The following is a 24,910-nucleotide window of genomic DNA, read 5'->3' on the forward strand; positions in this document are numbered from 1 at the left end:
TAGGTATAATATCTTATATATAAAGTAATGACTGTATAAAACTCAAAGTCAGTTTCTTAACAGAGGTATTTGCTGCAATATCATGTAGCATATGAAAAACATGTATTTCATATATTTTCTTTATTCTGTTTTGAAACCTGTTTATAGGCCTTATGATACTATGTGTTTTTCTTCTTTTGATTGCTTTCCTTTTGGTATTTTCCAGAGGGGAATAAAAAGATTTGATCTTATTGGAGTATACATTGAAAGCATTGATATGTTAATGGGATGTCATTAGCCATTGGATAGCGTAAACTGAGTTCTTAGAGCATAGATGGAACCAGTTTGAAGAGCATAATACTAATTTACAAAAAAACTTTATTTTTTTGCTTTGATGCATGATTGAAGTGATTTAAGATAGATTTTATTTAAAAAATTTTTTTCCTTTCAGTTTAACTTGTGACATTAAAGGCAGGAAAAAAAATCTCATTAGGGCTTATTGCTAGATTGAATCTCTAGCATCCTTATTCTACCAGTTTAAGAAACTCTGGTCAAAGATACCAAGTGACTTACTCAAGATTACATAGGTGGGCCATGACAAAACCAGGATTAAACTTTTACTCATGTTTGTGTGTGTGTGTGTGTGTGTGGTGTGTGTGTGTGTGTGTGTGTAATGCCAGACTTAAAGTTATACACCATGCACCTCCTCTCATGTTTACTTAATTTCATTATGTATTTTTGTGAGTTAATAAAGTTCAGCTCTTCTATAGTTCAAGCAGAGATTTTCTGTACTTAAAAATGTACATATAACAGTTTGTTTTGAGCAGGGATAGGTTTATTTAATTGGTTATAGACCTTTTATAATAAGAGGTGACATAATTTAGAGCTACAAATGAAATAATTTCTATTCCCAAATTCAAAGTAAGTCTTTCTTCCTCTGAATTGTATTATGATTCTAGTTACTTTCCTTCAGGTTCTCACAATCTTATCTCTCTTCATTGCAGAAGATCTTTTTATTACTAATTACTTATATCAGAATTTGGTATTGGTGTTTTAGTGCCAGAATTAGAGGTTAGCTTTCACTGACCATGATGTTGCCTTCCCTGCCACACTTAAAATTTATAGTAAACGCTGAATGTTCTGAGATAAACCATTCTTTGATCTTTACACCTAAAGTTTATTTTGAATCTTGGTCAGAAGATATTTGGAGTCTTTCACCTTGCCCTTAACTCAGAGAGTCCTAGGTGGCCAATAGGATTTAAAGGCTGAGTTGCAGTTTGAATCCAGTGAATTTATTATTAAAGTGTTTACAAGTGATTTGTAGTATACTATGATTTCAGTCATGTTAAAGAAAAACAAAAAAAACAAAGACAGTTCTGTATAATGAATAAATCCAGGGAAATATTCCAAAATGCTAATGGTAGTTTGGTTGAGAAAAGTATAGGTGATTTTATTTTCTTTGTTTTGCATTTCCATATTTTCATTAATAAGCATGTCATTTTTATGAAAAAAGAAAAATAAAGCTCTTTTTGGTGTAATCTAAGTATTCCTCACATGCTATCCTTGATATAGAGTATCTGACCAATTTACATGCTGAAGTTGAAGTTAAGAATTTATTTAACAGTCCCTATCATTTTTTTTTAATCAAGACTAACTACTAATATTAGTATGTGGCATATTCGGCATTTCTTCCCCCTCCCCCCTTGGATTATATCTTTTCAAGTATTAGCCAGGATGGAATGTGAGGATGGTAGATTATAATTAAAGAGTAGTCAACAGAAGATGTGTGGTCAGTTTGTCTGGTTTACATCTTCCTTTTCTCCTGTGGATTCTTGATGTTTTATATCTTACACTAATGCTCTTTAAACTTGAATAATCTATACAAATCCCTTTTATTTGTTTGTTTTATTTAGGCTTCCATTCCTATTTCATGTGTAGGATGATGACTCCATTCTCCCACCTATTTTGTCTGTTGAAAGTACTATGAACTCTCCATTATATAGTGTGCTTGACATAATTTGATTTTATTATGTAATAAGCACACTTGTATTAATTTCTCATTGGTGTACACAACTAGATTGATGTTTTTATGGTTGTAAACACAAAACCAAATTCAGACAAAAATTCCATGGCACTGTTCTGCCATCTGGATGAATCCAAATGATCCAAAATATGCTAATATTGATTTTCAAAATAAGTTATTATCAAAATGAAAAGACAAAATTTTAAATTTCTAGAAGGAACATAATCCCTTCTCCCCTCTGTTATGATCGTGAACACCAACTTGAGAAGTACTCCGTTATGTTAGGCAGCCAATAAAGGGGTTTTTTTGGTTTTTATTTAAGAAATGCATAATATTGTTCTCTAAAGAAAAGAGCTTGTTGCTCTTTGAGAGCAGGTAAACAAAGTCTGGAAACAAAAGCTATTTTGCCTTTATTTTAGTCTTCTGATAGAATCCACTTTAGCCCTATTTCCTAAAGCTATGAACATGTGAACCCTGCTTTTCCTGTGCTGCAGTGTAATACAGCTATATCCCTAAGGATTAGAAGCTGGTGTACTAAAAACGTAGACAGGCCATAAAGATCAAGAGAGAAGATACCTTCCATGGAAACACTGAGGTGAAGGGATTTAGATGTTTAAGAAAGATAGCAAACAGAAGAGCTAAACAGTTGATGAGATGAACCATACTATGTCAAGATTCTTGAGAGTTAGAAATCCAGTAAGTTGCCCTTAGCTAGTACTTAATAGCCAGAGTAATCTAATTCATTGTTATATCATTTATGCTTTAAGTAGGAAAGGAAATTGGTGCTAATGTTTTGAAACAGGGACCATTACTGGATTGAGGACAGGAAGATAAAGACCTCCTGCATTGGTGTACACTGTAAAGAATAAAAGCCAGATAGCGAAACAAATGATACCATGGAAATTTGAGAATTAAATAGAGATGGAGGTTCATTAGCAGGAGAGGAAGCTTAAATTCTGCATTTAGTATATGGAGGTGTGATTAAATGACAGTCTGGTTAGGTATGAAGTGAGGATCTTGTTTGAGTACTGCTTCTACTCTTCGTGCCTCAAATTTTTTCTTTTGTACATAGCAATTAGCTTTTGTGTTTTCTGATTCTTTGAAAATAGTAATATGCTGTTTTCAACATTTCAATCAATTTCCCTTATATAAAATAAAGGAATATTTTATTATTTTATTTCTAAATAAATACAAAGATCCTACCTCCATTATAGTTCTTTGATTTGTCCTCTTTATCGCCACTTCCCTGACTCTAGGCCATCATTGTATCATAGAATTTGTTAAAACAACCTCCTAACCAGTTTCCCTTTTTTCAGTTTCATATCCTTTATAGTCCTCATTGCTCTCAAAAGTTAATTTTCTTAAAAGCACATGTGATACTATCACTCCTACTTAAAAATCTTCTTTGTTTACTTATTGCCTTTAGGAAAATCTGACATAATATGCATATAAGGACAAGGATGACCATATGTCCCACTTATGCTTGTTCAGAGTAATTGTTAATTGAATGCCCCTGTCATTCTCAAAAATGTCCCATTTTGGATGACATATTATATAGTCATTGTGTCACTTATTGTTTCTATCTTTTCTTTCCAGAGAAACAGGAGGTTTATTCTTGTCCTGTTCCTCACCTTCCTAACCTCTGATTGTTCCCCAGAGAAGCCATATATGTTTCTATCTCTTTTACTAATGTCTTCTTTTTCACACTTAAAATGATCTTCTCTCCTTACCAAATCTTAACCTTTTCTCAAGACCTCAAATCTTAGTTCTCCCATGAAATATTTTCTAATTATCTGAGCTCTCCATGATTAATTCCCACCAGATGACTCTTACAATACCTTCCAAGTCATGCCACATGCATTATAGCATTTCCTAATTTCTTTTTCGTAGTGGTTATAATGGGATGGATATCAGTTACTTCAAAATGTTTGTTACTAAGTTTTTGGCATACACAATAAGTTTATTTATAGCTAATGTCTATGGGATATGTGAAACCATGGATTATTATTTAAGTATCCTAGAAACCAGTATCCACAAGCCAGTCCTTACATACCCAATTTCTTCGAACACTGTCCACATACTTGAAAATTAATGAATTTAGTACTGTTTACAACTAGCTAAGAGAAATTAAAAAATTGAGGTTGAGGTCATTTCAGTTGTTAAGGTACCAGACTAGACTGGACAGATTATGTTTATTATTCTCTGTGTTTAAAACTAAACATAAAACTGTGCTATACTTGTGTATTTTTTTCCTACTCATTTTTTAAGACTTTCTTTATAATCTTACCTTTTTTCTGAGCCTTCGAGTACAATATTTTTCACTTGGTAAACTTTGTATTTCAATTTTACATATTTATAGTTTAAAAAAATACCCTCAGGGCAGCTGGTGGCTCAGTCGGTTGATCTTAGTGATCTCATGGGTTGTAAGATAGAGCCCTGCATTGGACTCCATGCTCAGCAGGGAATCTGTTTGAAGATTCTCTTTCTCTCAAATAAATAAGTCTTTAAAAACTTTTTTTTTTTTAATAAAAATGCCTTCGGAGGGGTCGAGAGAGCACAAAACAAAAATTGTCAGACTTCTTTTTTGTGGGTAAACTCGATGAGCCTTTTTTGGTTTTGCTTACATGTACTTCAGAAAGCATAAAACTATGTTGGGACTTCTACTGGTTCCCAAGATTGTACTCATCTGTTTTGTTCCATTGCTTAGGTAAATTAGTTTCTATATTATTACTTAACTTACCTCTGCCCTGAACATTCTACTAATCCATTATCACTTGTCTCGTTAAATACACTATATTCTCTAATGAATTTTCCACCTACATCTTTATTAGTGTTAGAATAATCACTTTTCCGTGTCTAACATTTATTTTCCTATGTGAGTAGATTTCCTCACTTTCCTAGTTGCACTGGCTACACTCCCCATTTCTTTGCTGGAAACTATGCACTTTAAAATCTAGCCATTAGGGTGGCTAATCCCCATGTAAGAGAAATAATGTAAAAAGAATGCTTAGGCATAAGTTTCCAGGTCACTTGTGGGGAGCAGAGGGATAGGGTTGGGGTGTGGATTAAAAAATGCAAAAGAAAAAAAGCGAAAGTCTACTTTTAATATGTCATTTGTTTCTTAAAATCTGTATCTCCTATGTACCCAGCACTGTGCCAGATATTCAGATACTATAAAGGACGCAGAAGAAGTACACTATATAGCCTGTGATATAAACTGGTGATATAACTGACTTAGTCGAAGCAAGTATTCAGTAATATAACATATAACCACATACTTGATTGTGTGCTATAAGTGTTCAAAAGTGTTTCACATGCTGTAGGTATAAGTCAGATCTCCAGCGGGGGTGGTGGAATTAGAAAGGTAAGCCTCTTAAAGGTGAAGAAGGACTAGGTGGGGTGGGCTGTTGAAAGAGGATTTAGATTTGCTTAGATGTTGATAAGGTCAGGAATTGTTGTAGAGGGGACTGTCCCCTTAAGATGAGGAGGTGTGGGTTGAAAGAAAATGTTCTACTTTCCTAAGAAGGTCAATCTGACCATAAGAGATTAAATTGAGTAAGTGGACATTTGGTAAATCATACTTTTATGTAAGCCTGCAGTACTGTTTTATCAGTGAATGAAGTCATAGGAAAAAATTACATTGCATAGTTAAATGTTGATATCAACACATGTATTATTTACGTGTAATAGAGCTCAGAAAACTCAGTAAGCCTTTTAATAAGTATAGGTGAAATTTATTAATATTGGCTCTGTTGTGACTAAGGAAGGGATGTTTGTGCCTCTTATGAATTATGTACCATATATCAGCTCTTTAGTAGACTTAAGTTCTTTCTGTATCTACTTAATCTGGGTAATTAACATAACTATTCAATAAATCCATGGCATCATCTCACTTTTAATCCTTATTAGGTCTACAAATTGCAAATAATTTTAGATGATTAATAGATTACTTGAGAGCCAGCATTGGGGTTGCTCCTTAGAAGTTCATGGTTTATCAGTTTTTAACACTGGGTGCTTGTGTGTTTTGTGTATAACCAGAGAACGGTGTCTGGGTTGTACATTTATCACAGTGAAATCTAGGAAGAAGGAGCTGCTCAGAACAGGCACAGCACTTGTTCTGTGTTCTGCGTGGATTATCGTTGCCCATAGACATTTCTACATTGCTCTGGTTGGCTGTTTAATACAGTAGAATTGTTGAGAGCTGATGCTGTGGCAATCAGCTGTAGGCCTTGATATCGTATATATGACTGCTTATAAATGGTAATTTTAAAAGGCCTAAGATTCATTCGCAACAGTTAGCTCCAGATTGAAATTTGATATTTGAGAGCTAAAGTCTATCCTAGGCCATGTAAGGGAAAAATTGCCTCTGTCATTTTTGAGTTATCCAAATGCAAATTTATTTTGAATAATTCTTCATTTAAGGACTCATTTGCATTTGTTCGATACCACAGAGACTTTCTTTTTGAAAAATGAATTGTTTCTGTTAGTTTCTTTTATGGACTAGTATTTGTGGTGACAGTTTGTTTCAATATAAGAAAATGAGTTGCTGCACAGGTGAGGTAGTATTTGAATCACTTAAAAGTTCATGTCAGTGTTTTGGTTCTTTTCAATTTTTCCTTTCTGTTCTCTTCCTTTCTTTTGTTTATTTATTTATTTTTTGCTTTGTTCTGTTTATTTTTATTTATTTACTTTTGTTTTTAGTTTTTACAGAGGGTGTTTTGGGCTCTTCATGGCCTTGCTAACATACTTGGCTGGCCATATTTAGTCTGCGCACTAACTGTTAGTTGGCCCAGTTGAGTCTTACTTTGTGCTCTCAGTTTTTTTAGTCTCGCTTTCTATTTTTGTCCACCTGATTGTGTTCTAGTTCATGAGAGATTTTAATTCTGATGGGCCGGATTTTAATCCGTGTACTAAATTTTAGTCTGCAGACTAAAAGTAATCCGCGGATTATTTATTTTTGCAAAATATTAATTCCCCCACTGGAAACTATCCTAAAAGAATGTTAAATTCTCTTAGAATAGCCAAGGGAATTCACAGCTACTGGTGAGTTCTGCCATTTTTTTGTTCTCAATACCTAGACATAATAGATCCTACTACCTCCCTTGCATATTTGGCTCCGTTGTGCCTAGGTGTTGGTGTACATTACTATGCATGTCACCTGTAACTGTGACTGTCCCTTAGTTGTATTGTTTATTGTATATATTTTTTGTTTAGCTTTTGGTGGGTGAATTGGGCATAACTGCACATGGAACTGTGTTGAATTTGTAGTGCTCAAAGATGTAGGATTTTTTTTCAGTGAATTTTTTCAAAAAAGGAAAGAATGTTCTTTATTTATTTTAACTAAGTAATGGGTGCAAGGGTATGAGGGGGCAAAGCCCACAATAGAAAAAGTAAGTTATACCCGCACTCCTGAGGTGATATGTCAATTGCCTGAAGAATCCTAAAATAATGAGAATGTCAGCAAACATCTTTTAGCAGGGAAGTCAATCCAAAATGGAGAATAATCCGCGGTGGCCTGATCCTTCTTAGCTCACACAAATTGAAAATATCTGGCTTGAAATCTGTAGTAATATAAATTAAATCTATTTATTACTTTCCTCTCATCACTAATAATTAAGCAAAAAATGTTTATACTGTCTAACTGGAATACATTAATAGATAAAAATTAGCACATTGGGAACTGATGTCTGTAAAAGCAGGCTAATATGCCCCCTCCCAGCCATGTCAATGGATGATGAATCCAGGTCGTAGAAGACCAAACACTTTACTTTGGGAAGTTTACTTCTAGATTTAATTTTGATTTTAACTTTTTTTGGTTTTGTATTTTTTTAATAAACGCACTGGCATTGGAACATAATAAAATTAAAATGTTTCTTTATTGTGCCTCACCATTGCGCAATCAAATTTTTTTGCATACACTGTGGTGAAATAATTTTTAAAACTTGGACTTGCTACTGTGGAGACTGATGTTTAAAGTTTATAACTGTATAAACATTTTCTATGTCCCCCCCCACACCATGGATTTCTTATAACACTGGATATATTTTTCCTTGCTGGACTATTCTCTTTTGGATTGACTTCCCCTGTTTGGATTATTTCACTGCATTATCATCTTTAGGATTCATCAGGAACAGGACATTTCACCTCAGGAGTGCGGGTATGTACTTAATTTTTTTTTCCCCAAAATTTCAGGGCAGGTCTATAAAACTAGGGGGAAAACTTTTTTTTAGAAAGGGCAAACCATTATTCATTCTAGAAATGTAAAAGTAAAAACAATGTAGGATAGCTGTGGTGTTTTTTTTTTTTTCCATCCACTGTCTGAGATAGGTTTTACTTATGGTATATTTAGATTGTCAGTCTCCTGAGTGATTTATTTACATCTAGAAGTGAGGAACTGTGGAGTTTAAAAATTATTTTTTCAAGAATAAATATTAACAAAGATGCATAGAACTAAAGGTTCTGAGTGTTAAACAATTTAAATGAGTAAGGAATAAAATGGCATTAGAAGCTTCATTATTAAAAGCCATATTTCAGTTGTTACTGGTTTCCTTCTCTTTAAACACAAAGATAATTCAGAAGAGCTATTTTCTAGTTTGGCCTGAAATTTTTTAAAGTTGCATGCTTCTACACCCTATATTATGGTCACAAATCTGAACTTTGGAAGACACTGGGCTTTGACTCCCCATAATTTCCCAGTTAACCTTTATCCATAGAGTACTAAACCAAGGCTTCGCTCATCAGAAATTTCTCAAAGGGTTTAAAATAATAATGGATTCTTTTTAAAGGGCAGATTAAGTTTTGATTTTAATGTGGCCTCTTAGAATGAAGTCTTCTTTATTGTTTTTAACTCTTTGATTCCATGAGTTAGGATTCCCTGGCAAAATTGACTAATAGGTGTCTTAGTACCAACATGGATGGTTGCTTGTAGCCAGTAAGATACCAAATGAATATGGATGATTTTTTTAAATAATTAGAGATAAGTTTACAATACTAGTTTATTAATAATTTTAATGCAAAATCCTCATTAATGTAACATGAAATTTCTTCACTTAATATACATTCACTGTTCAGCTACCCTACATTTGAATGTTGGCAGGAGATATTTCTACTTTTGGTGGTACTTTTAATTCTACTTATACAGTCCCATATTGGTGCAAAAGCATTTTCCCTTAGACTAGCTAGCAAAATAAATCCACATGCTGTGAAATAAATACAAACAGCTCTCTGGGATAAAATAATGTCAGTAATGCTTAATATTTTTGTGAAAAATTTTCAGAGTTTTCCCACTGATTATTTTCTTTTACATTCGGAATTTGATTATATGGACCTGGCTAGGAAGCAAGAGAGGGAAAAATGACCAAGAACAGTGGAAGATCTAAACATTTCAAATAATACAGTACCTTTAAGGTTTCCTTGACTGAGGTGAGTCAGATCACTCAGAAGAATAAAGATAAAGCAATTTTTGATCGTACAGAGGGTTTTCTAATATAGTCAAATAAGTTCTTTGATGTTCAGAAATAAATTCCTAGGATCCTAGGATCAATTTCTCAATTTCCATGGAAAATAGTAGTAATAAACTTTGTGTAAAAACAAAAGAAAAATAAGGTTTTCACTTTAGAAAGTACTCTTATATTGTTTCTTGAAAAGTAAGCTCTATAGTAGTAACTAGTTCTGCTATCTTCAGCCTAAGTGATAGTCAGATGTTACATGAGCCATTCTCGTTAGGAAACCTTACTCCATCCTCCTCACAATCTACGTGTCCTTCCCTCACTATTTCCCTCCCTTTATATACGTCTGCCTCTATTTATATGTCTGTCAACTACCACTACCACATCTTCTGTTTGATTGCTTTTCCCATATCAAGGGATATATGTTTCATTTTTCTTTAGTTTCAGAGGCTTTCTGTCCATCTACTTAGTTTATTTCTGTTGTCCCCTTTCTACTTTTATTCTTCAGCTGTCCATAATTTAAAACAAAGTTATTTTCATAGTTTTATATATAGATTTGGAGTTTTAAAACATAGATGTGTAGAAAGCTTTCTGGGTTTTTTTTTAGAAACTAATTTATTTGCTTCTCTCTTAAACACAGCCTTCAATTGACTTTTTCTGACATAATGGCTCCTAATGAAATATTTGTACTAACGAAAAGTACATTTCTTTCTCCCTAATTAAGACCTGAGAATATTCATTCAAATGAGGGTAATCTGGCCATGTAAGCTGTATGTAATACATACAGCTATTCTTTGAGAAAACAGTTTTAACTCTGGTTATTCAAGAATTTCTTCAAATCAGATAGACGCTGTTTATTGAAAAGATAATACCAAATCATTAGCATTTCTAGACCTAACATAAATAGTTTTCCTTTTTCAGAAAATATTGATGGCCAGATTTGAGTAGTGCTGTCCATTACTGAAAATTGTTCTGCAAAAATCACACACAAGAGGCAACCACCACAGTAGTCAAAACTTTTAGAAAATTTTAATATTCTTCTAGTTGTGCTTGCTTCCAGAACCCAGCCCTTTTCTTGTGCCTATCATATTGTATTTTGTGTACATATTTAATTGTACTGCTTTATGAACAAATGTAGATTTTTTTTTTAATTTCCCCTAGTTTTTTCTCAGAACTTTTCTCATATAGTTTGTAATTAGCTGTTTACCCCAGTGTGGTGAATTATATGCAGTTAACTCTTTTCAGTCTAGAAGGTTCCTTTCACAAATGCAGCCATGTTGTATGTGGTGGGAATTAACTCATACTCAAAGGATAATTTGCTACAATTCTTACTATAAAGCATTAATTGTTCTTTGCCCTTTTTTTGTGCTGCAGGTCTTCCGACCCCGGACTCCACCAGAGGCAATTGCACTGTGTAGCCGTCTGCTGGAGTATACACCAACTGCCCGATTGACACCACTGGAAGCTTGTGCACATTCATTTTTTGACGAATTAAGGGACCCAAATGTCAAACTACCAAATGGGCGAGACACACCTGCACTCTTCAACTTCACCACTCAAGGTAATTCCAAATACTTTGTTCTGTTTTTTACCATTTCTTTTTTTTTTTTTTTTTTACGATTTTATTTATTTATTTGACAGATCACAAGTAGGCAGAGAGGCAGGCAGAGAGAGGGGGAAGCAGGCTCCCTGCGGAGCAGAGAGCCTGATGCGGGGCTCCATCCCAGGACCCTGAGATCATGACCTGAGCCGAAGGCAGAGGCTTAGCCCACTGAGCCATCCAGGTGCCCCTATTTTTAACCATTTCTGAGGAAGCTACATATGTGTGTTAGGTGATATTCTTTTAGTTGAAATCTGTGTAGGACTAAAGTGGGCATATTAAGTACTTATATAGGTAGGTGAACATCCTTTTAACCAGTTATTAGGCTACTACTTGTATGGTTTTGAACAACATAGGGGCAGATAAAATTTTTCCAGTAAACATAGCTTCTTTCATTTTTGGCAGATTATAATAAATCTTGACACAGGAGAAATTATATAGACTAATGTACAATTTAACTTACAAATTTGTGTTTGAAACTTAGAATGTTAGCATTTCTTGCTTCCCAAGAATTTATGTCAGATTTTTTTAAACCTGGAAATAAATTTGTGGCTATATTTGTATAAAGTCAGATATCTTATAAACAGAAGGAAAACTGGAATTCTAGAACTCTCTTTCTTAGAAATTATATAAGGGATGTAGATAGAGAAATTCCCTTGCCTTCTGGGGCTTGGCACCATTGATGCTACTGAGAAATGTTGAGGAAAAATGGAGTTTGTGTACTTGTGGTTTCTAGACCAGAAGAATCATTATTTCTTAATCACTTTTGTGTTCACTTTTCTTTCCTCTCTGAGACCCTAAGTGATTCATTTAATCAACTGCACTGCTTTGATGCAGAGATTTTCTCCATAAATGGAACATTAAAAGTGTACCATTTACTATAGATAAAATAAGCAGTAAATAGTCAATTGATTGATTAGGCTGCTTAGTCAAGCTAGAAATATAAAAGGGAGATGGAGAGATTTCTGTGACCAAGAAATAGATATATTTCCTTTATTCTAAGATGAATTTTCCTCCCATATTTAAACTTTTCTAAAATTCAAAGTGGGAAAATGCATTGCTTAAGCAGTAGATTTAGAAGACGTGAGTTGCTAGTACAATAGACTTGGATGATTCCATTAACTATATTCTGGAGTGGTCAATACCATGTAACTACTAGCAGTGCTGATGTGGTCTTAAACTACATTCATAAAGAAAAATTTTCAGATATTCTGGGATTAATTCTGACTACTTAGGGCAGATCGGAAATCATTTGGGATGTTGTTTTAGGTTCTGGCTATGCCATTTTAAGATGTTAATGAATGGCAGGTAGGATATACAAAGGAACAGAATAGACAGTAGATCCTGGAAAAATGAAGACTTAAGGAACTTTTGACAGGTGTCTAAAATACCTCATAGGTTATCTTCTAAAGAAAGGTGTAGACCTGTATTCTTTCTCCTGATTATAAAATTGAAAACAGTAGTAGCAGAAAATTAGAGAACAGTACATATTTGCATTTATTCTACAAACCTTGGTCCCTGGCATATCTATCTATATAGATACAGATAAATATATTTATCTATAAATAAATATATATTATTTATCTATTAAATAAAATTATTAATTTAATAAATAAATTTCTTTAGTTTAATAAATAAAATTATTGATGAATCAGTGAAGTTTTCACTTGTTTAACAGTGGAACAGGTTTGTTTGTTTTCTAAAATACCAAATTTTATATCAGGAAAAAGCTGGATGATGTCAAAGTTACAGATAGGATTATTACACTTTGCCTATCGGATAGACTCTTCTAGAGCAAAGATCCTATGATTTTGTGTCATTAAGAAAGTAAGTTTTATTTTCAGTGTTTATAGCTTTGTTTTAATCAAGAGTAGTATATACACATTGAGGATAATGTTGAAAATGCAAAAGAAGTACAGAGAAAATTAAAATCATAGTCCCCAAATAATCACTTTTAACATCCACATTAATCACTTTAAGATTTTATGGTGTTGCTCTTCTCTAATGCATATACTGATAATCCTTGGATATAAAGTGATACTCTACTCTCCCATTAAGAATATCCCAAATAGGGTGCTTGGGTGGCTCAGTGGGTTAAGCCTCTGCCTTCGGCTCAGGTCATGATCTCAGGGTCCTGGGATCGAGTCCTCCATCGGCCTCTCTGCTTGGCAGGGAGCCTGCTTCCTCCTCTCTCTCTCTCTCTGCCTGCCTCTCTGCCTACTCGTGATCTCTCTGTCAAATAAATAAAAATAAATTCTAAAAAAAAAAAAAAAAAGGATATCCCAAAAAGGTTTCTTTTGGTTAACTTAAATGTATTTAAAATTATGCATTGTATAAAATTAAATTTATTCAGGAACTTTACTTTTTGACTTCTCAAATTTCATAAAACAGTTTCATTAATACTTAAAAATAATTATTTATTTATTTATTTATTTAACAGAGATAAAACAAGTAAGCAGAGCAGCAGGCAGGGAGAGGGAGCCCAACGCAGGGGTTGATTCTAGGACCCTGGGATCATGACCTGAGCCAAAGACAGCTGCTTTAACAAACTGAGCCACCCAGGCGCCCCTATTAATACTTTATATATGCGTCTTTTACATCTGTATCTTTGTCATCAGTAGAGCTACATTTTGAACTATCATTAATTTTTTTGTATGAAGCAGTTTTTGAATCTATATGAGGCCACCACTGAAAATTCTACAAGTATCCATTTTCACAAGTTTTTTTATTTTGGTTTTGTACTATAGATATCTGTTTATTATCTGTACATTTAACTATCTGCTCAGTTGCTTTTTAAAGTGGTCTCTAAAATGCTCTGTATATAGTGACATGCAGCACTCGCAACTGTGGAATCTTGGCATCAGAAACTACTAAGTTAATGTTAAATTTGTCTCTCCTTTTTTTTTTTTTTTTTTAACAAGTTCTGTCAGGTGAACTTAAGAGTTCCCAAACCGGCACTGGTTGGGGTTTTATTCACACTAAATATCTTCTCTGATAAGTACTTTTTTTTTCAAAATACATGGATCAAGGAAGCCTTTTGTCAAGTAAGCAACTTGGTAGAACCCTAGACACAATAGATATTTACTGTGGATACATTTTGAAGAATAATTTTTCTTATATACAGACATACTAGGTACATACTCTATAATGCACCTGTATGTGTTGATCAAAATTGAGATATTATTTAAGCATTTTATTTAATCAGATTTAAAAATCCAGGATTCTGTTTCATTGTTTGTGTGTACCAATTTTGAAATAACTACGTTTGATTCTTTAGTCACTGGCTGATAATTTTTCATTATTACTAAAGAAAATAAAATTTTAAAACAACGAAGTTTGTTTTTTATGGATTTCTAAGCTCTTTTGAAAACAGATAAAATTCATATGACATAAGATGAGCCATTTTAAAGTAAACAGTTCAGTTTATTTAGTATATTCACAGTTTGTACAACTACCACCTCAATCAAGTTCCAGAACATTTTCATTGCTTCTAAAGAAAACTCCATACCCTTTAAGCAGTCCGTCCCCTTTAACTCCTCCAATCCCTGGCAACCACCAATGTGCTTCCTGCTTCTGGACTTAACCTATCCTGGATATTTTATATAAATGAAATAATATATTATGTGACCTTTTGTATATGGCTTCTTCACTTTGCATAATGTTTTCAAGGTTCATCCATGTCATAGTAGTATATTAGTATTTTATTCCTTTTCATGACTGAATAATATTCCACTGTATTATGTCTTGATCAGTACAGGCTGCTATAACAAAACACTAGAGATTATGTGGCTTAAACAACAAATATTTATTTCTCAGAGTTCTGAAGGCTGGCAAGTTCAAGATTAAGGTGCTAGTAAATTTGATGTCTGATGAGGGCCTACTTCCTGGTTTGTATACGGGTGCTTTCTTACTGTGTGCTTATGGTAGAAAGAGATTACCTCTCTTGTTTCTCTTGCAGGGCCACTAATCCCATTCATGGGGGTTCTACCCTCATGATCTTAATTGCCTCTTAAAGGCCCCATTTCCAAATACTATTACACTGGGGAATAGGGTGTAAGCATATGAATCTTAGGGAGATGCAAACATTCAGTCCATAGTGTATGGATGGATACACCACATTTTTGTTCATGTCATCTGTTGATGGATATTTGGTTTGTTTCTACCTTTCGGCTATTGTGAATAGTGTTGCTAAGACCATTTGTGTACAAGTATATTTGTTTGAATACTTCATTTGAATTCTTTTGGGTATTGCTGAGTCATGTGGTAATTCTGTGTTTAACTTTTTGAGGACTGCCAATCTATTTTCCACAGTAGTTTTGCATGTTTTACATTCTCACCAGCAAGGTACAAGAGTTCCAATTTCTTCATATCCTTGCCAATAATTTTTTTTCCTCCTCTTCTTTTTCTTTTTAAAATAAGCATCCTAGTGGATGTGAAGTGGTGTTTTATTGTGCATTGTGGTCCTGAGCTTATTGCAATATAATGAATCATGACCTGGTAAATGCTATTTTCCTATTCTCTAATAAATTATACTCATAAGACAAAGGGACATGAAAATAAATTGGCTTAGATTTTAGAATATAGTCTTGAAAATATTACAAAGAGTTTTATGAATGGGCAGTTTTCATATTGCAAACTAATAGAATCGGCTAATCTTAACATCCTTAAAAGTCTCTAAAGTTTTTATTAACTTCAGCTGTGACACATACCTTTAATGTAAAGACTCAATTTGAAGAAGAATATTTGGTTTGAGCTTTATTCATACATGTCTGATATATATAAGTTTTTTAAAAGGTATGAAGATTATTTTATTTTGACATTTCAAATTGTTATATTTCCCAGAATATCAGACATAACTATGGTTCTCTGTATGTCTGAATTTCCATATGTATCTTTGAGGATTTAAAGAATGTGTATATATTTGGTAGTGGTGTGTGTAGATGTAGTATGCAATCTGTATAGTTCCAGGTGTTTCTGTGACTCTGCATATTAGTTAAAAGGATGTACATGAGTCTTTGTGTCTATCCAAATGAACTCTGTAAATATGTCCTTGAAATTATTTTCCATAAAACTAAATGTGTTAAATTGAAAGTACCATCATTTTGAGATATGACCCTTCTTTTTTAAGTATTGAAATGCCCTGTCCTCGCAGCCATTCTGAAACTGAGCTATAATCTCCTGTAGTACTTTCTCCCTTTCCTTCTACATTAGTATTACACTTGAATGGTATTTCTGTGTATGGACACAGCTGTCCCGGAAAGAAGTGATATTTGATGTTGTTATATTTGATCCTCTATATTATGATTTTGGATCAATACTTCCAAATGATTATCTAATTTACCAAGGCAAATTTGTAACTGTTGTGCAGATGCGATTTCAAAGCACATATTATTTAATAGCATTTAATGAATGATCAGAATAAAATGGGGTAATACAAGAGCTTGAAAAAAGGAGAATCAGTCACCCAATTGGTTGTATAGCTAGAGAGAGTCCAGAAATAGGAAACTCTAGGGGTGGGAGGGTGTTACTGAAGTTCTGCTGTAAACACTCCCCCATCCTCACAAATTTTCTTGGTCTATACTAATTCCCCCCAAAAGAAATAAAGATAATTCACTGTCTGCATGTAGTAGGTACTTAATGAATGTTTGAGTGACATAGGCCACTTTTAAGTAAACATAGTATTGATTCATGTAACAGATATTTATTAGACATTTCTAGTGTTCCTTCTAGTTGCTGTTAGTGTTGGCTTTGTTTGTTTGTTTGTTTTTGTTTTTTGTCTTAAAGAGAGAGACAGAGATAACGAGAGAGCACACGCCCGGAGGAGAGGGAGAAGTAGGCTCCCCGCTGAACAGGGAGCCAGACAGGGGGCTTGACCCCAGGTCTCTGGGATCATGCCCTGAACCAAAGGCAGATGCCTGACTGAGCCATCCAGGCACCCCTGGTGTTGTTTTAATTAGCAAGGTAAACCTACCCTTTGACTAGGACCATGAAGATTAAACACTTGAGTAAAACATAGGGTTGTATTGAAGTAAAGCTTCAATTGAAAAAAGCTTAACAATGCTAACTGCACTTTGATGTTTATTACTGTGCCATGAGTAATTAGCTGTAAATAATAATTAGTATTATACTCATATAATTAAAACAAGTATTTCTATGATCAGCTAGAGGAGGAAAAGAGAATGAACAGAAACCTTGGAGATCATTTTGACCTTCTGGATCCACAAGTCAGATTATCAGATGTCTCATTTTTCTGCCACTGGGGCTTCAGTGTTCTGGGACCCCCTGACTAATACTGTCTGCATCTAGACATTGGAAACCTAGACATACCTTTGGCACACCCTCTTTTTCTTCAGTCACTGGATCTCAAAGATGGGACATGAACTGAATCAGACCTTAAGCAGGTAGAATCAGGAAATTCCAATAGGGATCATTGTTTTCTTTATTCACCAATTCCTTGCCTATTCCAAGGCTGGAAAAATTGGGAAATAGATTGCTTTCTGTGTTTAAATGTGAGTTTCCAGTTAATCCCACTACACACTCCCAATACCAGTTCTCTACCTAACTTGTATGAAATTTTACCAAGTAAAGTTACTTTAGCAAACATTGTCCCCCAAGGGCAGGACAAGTTGGCGGTTGAGCAAAGGTGAGTAAAGATTATCAAAACATTAGTATGATTTAGTTTAAAGAGTTTACTGTTTTACTACTTAGCTGGGTTATCTGAGAGATTGGTAGCTTTGTGGGGAGATATAGAGGAGTGGTGGCTTATTGGCTGGGCCTGTTTAACTCTCTAATGAAAGTTAACATAGGATGTGTGGGGCTGCCAGAGAGCACCATGCAAACTCGGGCAAATTGGATGTCTTGGGGTAAAGGGTAAGAGTATCTGCACATGAGGAAAGCAGATGAAATAGTAAAGAGCTTCCACAAAGCAAATTGAAAAAAGGACCAAATAAAACAAAAAAATAGGGAAAAAAGGGGTGCCTGGGTGGTACAGTCGGTTCCACATCTGACTCTTCATTTCAGCTCAGGTCATGATCTCAGGGTCCTAGGATCCAGCCCCAAGTTAGGCTCCATGCTTAGCATAGAGCCTGCTTGAGATTCTCTCTCTTCCTTCTCCCTCTGCCCCTCCAACTTGTGCTCTCTCTCAAATAAATAAATAAAATCTTAAAAAAAAAGAAAAGGTAAGAAAAGAATCAGAGAGATTTTAAAAAGAGTGTGAGTGTATGTTACAGAGTAGGAAGTGATGAAAATGGAATTGAAAATAAGTTGGGGGTGAACAATAAAAGCAAGTGTTCTAGAATCCCAGTTCATCAAAGGGTTATACTTCCTTCATTTGAAAGCAGTAGATTACTGATTTACAAAATTTATTATATGGAATTAAAAACTTTTTAAGTTCTTATAAATCATTATTTATCATCATTAGGAGGTTCCATGATCTTTGTAGCAATGAATTTTAAACCAATTTTCCTGTTATAGAATAGTGATACAAATAAATATGGTCAGCCACCTTCTTATCTGCCTTTCTATGTCCTGAGTATTTTCTTTCAGCCTGCCTCATCCTCAGCTACAACTAAAATGGCCACAGTGGGGGGGCGCCTGAGAGGCGCAGTGGGTTAAGCATCTGACTCTTGATTTTGGCCCAGGTCATGATCTCAGGATCATGAGATCATTTACATCAGACTCCATACTCATTGTGGAGTCTGCTTGAGATTTTCTCTCACTCTGTCTCCCTCCTCCTCCTCCTCCTCCTCCTCCTCCTCCTCCTCCTCCTCCTCCTTCTTCTTCTTCTCCTTCTTCTTCTCCTCTTCCTCTTCCTCCTCCTCCTCATGTTCTTTCTCTCTCTCTCCCTAAAACAAATAAATCCTTTAAAATTAATTAATTAGTTACAGTATTTCAGTGACCTGAGGTTATGATTCTTCTGATATTACTCTCAAGTTCTTGTAAACTCTGAGTTGGGGTTTTTTGGTTTAGACTTATTATAATTTATAATAGCAAGGATAAATTTACATAAAATAGAAACTCTTGATTTATATGTAGGATATGAATCAAATCACAAAGTGAAACTCATAAACTGTTCTAATTTGCAGTGCCCCTCTGCTTTTTTTTTTTAAAAAGGCTGAACTGTAAACTTTTTATGTGGCTATCCCTGTTTCCTTTTGTGTGTTCTTTTGAGTGAAAATGACTATAAAAGGCCTTTATAGAACAATGGACTTGAGGAAATTTGTTTTAAACAAGTGGATTATTTTGGTAAATAAGAAGTGGAGTTGTTCTTACTTATCAGTGGAGTTGATATCAAAATTATTCTTTAATATTTCATAAGTAGTCTAGAAGAATACATTTTCTAGTAAGCAGCTTGTACTATCTAGGTCATAAAAATGCCTTAACCAACAGAAATACACTACAGGGGGAGAATGTAAGAAATTCTTGAGTACACTAAAAGGGAGGCAAGGTAAGTCAGTTCAGGTAGCTAAAGAACTAATGACAAAAATGTTGACTGTATTCAAGATTTTAGGCTCTAAACTATTAATTATTTATGAGAATTAATTGTCATTTTTCCCTGAGACTATTTTTGTCCCACTCTGTTTCTTTGACCTTACTATTGGGAAGAAATGCGGATGATGTAGGAATAAACAATCACAAACTAGTATCTTTAAAGTTCTGTGTGCGCTCTGGACGGATAGAGACTTCCAGGAAGACCCAGACCACTGGTAGTATATGATGTATAGCCCAGGTAATAAAGATATGCAGTATTGCATATGAAAGGAGGTAAGTCAGACCTAAAGTCTAGTTCTCAGTATTTTAACTAGTTGTAGATCCTTGGTCCAGGTAATATCTCTGAGTTTCCTCCCTTTAAAAAAAAAAAAAAAAAGTGGAATAAAGAATATTCAAGGGACACTTTCAGCTCCCAAATGCTGATTATAAAAATGAATTGACTTCAGAAAGAGAAGGAAGGAAGGGAGGGAGGGAAATAAACACCACAATAGGGTTGAGATATATAAAATCATAGTATAAATGAATACAGAAAACACAAACTCAATTTCCCAAGATTGATAATATTAGCAATCTTTTTTTTGGTTGCCTCAAAAGGTTATTAGCTAGATAAAATAATTCATAGTAATGCTACATTTATTATACTTCACCAAGAATGGATTGATTTTTATATTCTTACAATAACGTAAGGTTTTTTAGGTTTATTAAGGCATATTTTCTTTAATCACCAGAACTTCTAATATACTAGCATTTTGCTATATAACTTTAAAAGTACATCACTTCTATAAATGTCGTATACAAATGCATTCAGACATTTTTGGGTGACTGGTATAAATTGCGATGCTCGCTCCTTGGGCAGTTCCAAGGCAGAGTAGTCTTGGATTTTGTGTAGATAATTATTGTAGTTCTCACATTAAACATCGTTAGTATCACCAAAAAACAATAGTGAGCCTTGTAATTATTTGTTTTACTGTTTGTCTGATCTAATTAATTTAGTTATTAATTTTAACATTTAGTTAGAAACTTGGTCAGGGATTTTCTGGGCACTTTGAAATTGTTAGAAGAGGAGAGGAGCCATTAGGATAGGGCTGATAATCTTTAAAAAAAAAAAAAAATTCCAGATAAGCAACATTAGAATTCAGTAATATGTGAGATCAAGTTGCACATCCCGCCTTTGAATTACTGCTCAAAAAAAGGGACATGGCATTGTGAAAATCGTCTGAACCTTTTTGTAGAGAAATAGGACTTATTATAAAGAGCCACTGGCAATTTTTCATATGTAGATAGGAAGCCTGATAACACAATGTGAAAACCTTAAAACTAATGTAGAATAAAGAGTAAATCTGCTCTTTCGGGACTCCTTCTAGAGATCTGCAGGGTCAGTTTCAAAGCTAATGAAAAGATGACTTTTTACCTGATGACTGGTATTTTTTTTACATCACCGTAAGAGAAGGTCTGGTAAAACAAAGGGATTGATTTCTTCCCTCTAGTTAACACATTGATTGCTTCTCTCAAATTTATCCGCAGCTTTCCCACTACCCACAGTTTGAACAAACATATACCCTACGTAGCCACTGACCCACTGTTTCTATCCCCGTCCCCCCAGAAAAAAACGGGAAAGTTTCTTGTCTACCTCTTATCATTAAATTTAGGACTCATATATTTGGAAGAAAAGAAACTTCAAGGAGTACTTAAGATTTTGTCAACTAGATTTATGTTTTGTTTTAATATTTTAAAAGATTGATTTATCAGGCAGTCAAGTATGGTTAAATTCATTTAATTTATCTTTTCATGGGTATGTTTCTTCTCTCATTTACATTATAAACAATGGTGCAGCAAAATTCAGTTCAATGAATTTGGTCTGCCTTTTGGTTGATTGATACCTATTTAGTTTTATTGATAACTTTTTAAATTCATTTGGCTTTTCTTCAGTCCATTGAAATATTTAGTTATGGATCATGTAATGATTGATATGCTATCAAAAGATTCTTGATATGCCCTGATAAACTACTGTGTGGTTTTTTTTTTTTTTTTTAAGATTTTATTTATTTATCAGAGAGAGAGGGGGGCAGAGAGCAAGCACAGGCAGACAGAATGGCAGGCAGAGGCAGAGGGAGAAGCAGGCTCCCTGCCGAGCAAGGAACCCGATGTGGGACTCGATCCCAGGACGCTGGGATCATGACCTGAGCCGAAGGCAGCTGCTTAACCAACTGAGCCACCCAGGCGTCCCGTACTGTGTGGTTTTTGATGGCACAGTTTTATGGCATCTATAGTTAGTTAAAGAAACTTTTACCATTGTTACTTGTTCTAACACCTTCTGAACTTGGTTGCCATGTTATTTTGAGCCATGTCTCTGAGATTAAAACATGGTCTGTCTTATTCTTCCTACCTCTTCTCCAAAACTAGCCCACTTCAGGTATTATGGACCTCATAATTCCCTTAATTATCTCCCTAATCTCAAGCCTTGCACCTGTTGATTCAATAAATATTAGCTTTCTTTTAGGGGCGCCTGGGTGGCTTAGTGGGTTAAGCCTCTGTCTTCAGCTCAGGTCATGATCCCGGAGTCCTGGGATCGAGCCCCGCATCGGGGCTCTCTGCTTAGCGGGGAAGCCGCTTCCCCCTCTCTCTGTCTGCTGCTCTGCCTACTTGTGATCTCTCACTCTGTCCAGTAAATAAATAAAAAATCTTTTTTTAAAAAATTAGCTTCTTTTTATTATCAGTCTCTTCTATACTGCTTATTCTTTGTCTTCAAGAATACACCCACTCTCTCTGATCCTAAAAGGTTTTTTTTCTCTGTTGTTCCTGTCCTCTAAAATACCATCCTTTTTTACATTCTTATGCTCACTCTGCAGTTTGTATCCACATTCATTGTCTCAGTTTCTTTACTGCTCACTGTCATGGATAGACGGGGTGACTGGGGGTTGGTAGTAATTATCATGAGCAAAAAATCATTTCAACCATTTTGTGCCAGCCCTATAGTCTGTCCCCACAAAAGGGACAGACTTTAGTGTAGAGAACAGGACTATAGCAAAGTATAAGGAGGCTTCCTCTTTCATATAGGCAAAAGTTATAACAACAACCTCTCTGAAGTAGAGGAAAGCTGATGGAAAACAGTGAACCTCAAGGAATTCCTATAGTTAAGGAAGAGAACAGTGAGTTCTAGAGATGGGGGAGGTGGTTAGAATTTCTTAAGTTTTAGAATGTTAGATTAAACAAATTTGCAAAAGCCCTCCCCTCCACCCAAAGGCTACTTATTGACTCTAGATTAAGAATCTAGTCCTTTTAGTTATTTTGTGGACTTTACTTACTCTCCTCTTTGTCTTTGGTCATGGCAAAACCTCCAGGATCCATAGCTTCTCCTTTTCTTGCCTCTTATTTTCTTCACTTTTCTCCTTTCCCTTTCGTAGTTACCCCTCTTTTGTACTCAAAACCAAAATGGCTATCTCCTCCCTAAGGAAAAAGAGGTTGCTTTTTTTCAAGCCCTGCCCCTGTGTGTGTGACATCCACAAAATGTCACATAATACCACCATGTCCCCTCCACTGGGCAAACTGATACATAGAAAGATGAATGATCTGATAAAAGAGAGTAAATGAATGGGAGAAGGTGGGCAACATGGGCCACATGTGACAATATTCAGTTTATTTTAAAGATTATCTTAAAAGTGGCTTTGTCAGAATGTCTTCTCTTAAAATCTCTGGTCATCTTTTCCTTTTTTAGATTTTCTTTTAGATGTTGGGCCCTTGGTCATAGAGATCTTTTCATTTAAAAGTGCTCGTATCCTAGGGACGCCTGGGTGGGTTGGGCCTCTGCCTTCGACTCGGGTTGTGATCTCAGGGTCCTGGGATTGGGTCCTGCGTCGGGACTCTGCTCAGCGAGGAACCTGCTCCCCCACCCCCTGCCTGCTTATGATCTCTCTCTGTCAAATGAATAAATAAAATCTTAAAAAAAAAAAAAAAAAGTGCTCGTATCCTGAATAGGTTGAATGCCTTTCTTGCTAGCTTATTTGTCTTTTCCATTTTCAGTTTCTGTTGATCAAAGACAGTTACCTTTTTCTCTGTCCTGAGACCTATTACGTGAAACACACTTTCTTGCTCAGTATTGATAGGTGGATGGGAGTATGGATGAATGGTTAGAGGAATTTTAAAGAAGCCTTTTTAGCAGATTTTAATTGTAAATGGGATAGTGAGTCTTCCTTTTTACATTAATGAAGAGTACCACATCCATTAATTTTATTCTAGAACCATAAGAGTCATCAGCCATGGTAATAGGGATTCTCTTGCTTTCCTAGGTATAAGATTATAGGTTGAAATAGGACTAATATGAAATAAAACACCCTAGGATCTTCTGTTCCTCAGTGACAACAAATACAGCTACTAAAGCTGATTTTGAGAAAACAGCATCTCTTCAAACCTAAACAGTAGAGTAGTGGTTTTCCAACTGTCTTCCATCTATTAATTTGAGAAGCTGCCCTACATCTTCTCACTTAAGCAGAAAGAGTCTTCTTTCAGTTTTAGGCTTTTGCTCCCATTCATCTTTCACAAATCTTGGCATCAGCTTGCTGGTTGTTTTTTGTTTTGTTTTGTTTTGTTTTTTAATCAGAATCTGGTATCATTTAGTACAAATTTTGGATATTTTAGATGCCAATTTGAGTAAGTCAGTAATGGAGCTTTACAACAGAAAATATTTTTATTTTTTTTAATTTGCTTTTAAAGATTTTATTTATTTATTTGAGAGCGAGCAGGAGGAGCAGAGAGAGAGGGAAAAGCAGACTCTGTGTTGAGTGTGGAGCCCAGTGCGGGGGTCAATCTCATAACCATGAGATCATGACCTGATTTGAAATCAGGAATTGGACACCCAACTGACTGAGCCACCCAGGCACCCTCAGAAAACGTTTTAAACTATAGTATTAAAACACTATTTTCTTTGCTAGGGTCTCGTGGGGAGGGATGAATCAGGAGTGACTGCTGAAAGGTTTCCCTTTTGAGTAATGACAGTGCTTTGAAACTAGATAGAGGTGTTGAATGGTTATACAACATTGTGAATGTATGAAATGCCACTGAACTCTGCACTTTAAAATGGTTAATTCGGGGGTGCCTGGGTAGCTCAGTCGTAACTGTCTGCCTTCAGCTCAGGTCCTGATCCCAGGGTCCTGTGATAGGGTCCTGTGATGGAGCCCCGTGTCAGGCTCCCTGCTCCGTGGGAAGCCTGCTTCTCCCTCTCCCTCTCCCCCTGCTTGTGTTCCCTCTTTCGCTGTCTCTCTGTCAAATAAAATAAAATAAAATCTTTAAAATCTTTAGTTTTGTGTTATGCAAATTTACTTTAAGATTGTACTATTTAATTTTTTTTTATTCCATGCCTTATCTGTGAATTGT

General features: G+C 35.0%; 1 protein-coding gene across 3 annotated transcripts in view; it reads left to right on the forward strand.

Annotated features, from left to right (window-relative positions):
• GSK3B (glycogen synthase kinase 3 beta) overlaps positions 1-24,910 on the forward strand; it is a 205,667-nt gene that overhangs the window by 161,783 nt on the left and 18,974 nt on the right. For 2 of the 3 annotated variants that reach the window (XM_032347642.1, XM_032347623.1), the window contains exons 9-10: positions 8,121-8,159; positions 10,825-11,011. In XM_032347642.1, the coding sequence (XP_032203533.1) occupies positions 8,121-8,159; positions 10,825-11,011 (226 nt within the window). The remainder of the gene's footprint in view (positions 1-8,120; positions 8,160-10,824; positions 11,012-24,910) is intronic. The other variant, XM_032347633.1, reaches the window with a different exon arrangement.

The sequence above is a fragment of the Mustela erminea genome, chromosome 1 (genome assembly GCF_009829155.1).
Source record: "Mustela erminea isolate mMusErm1 chromosome 1, mMusErm1.Pri, whole genome shotgun sequence".
NCBI classification, from domain to species: Eukaryota; Metazoa; Chordata; class Mammalia; order Carnivora; family Mustelidae; genus Mustela; species Mustela erminea.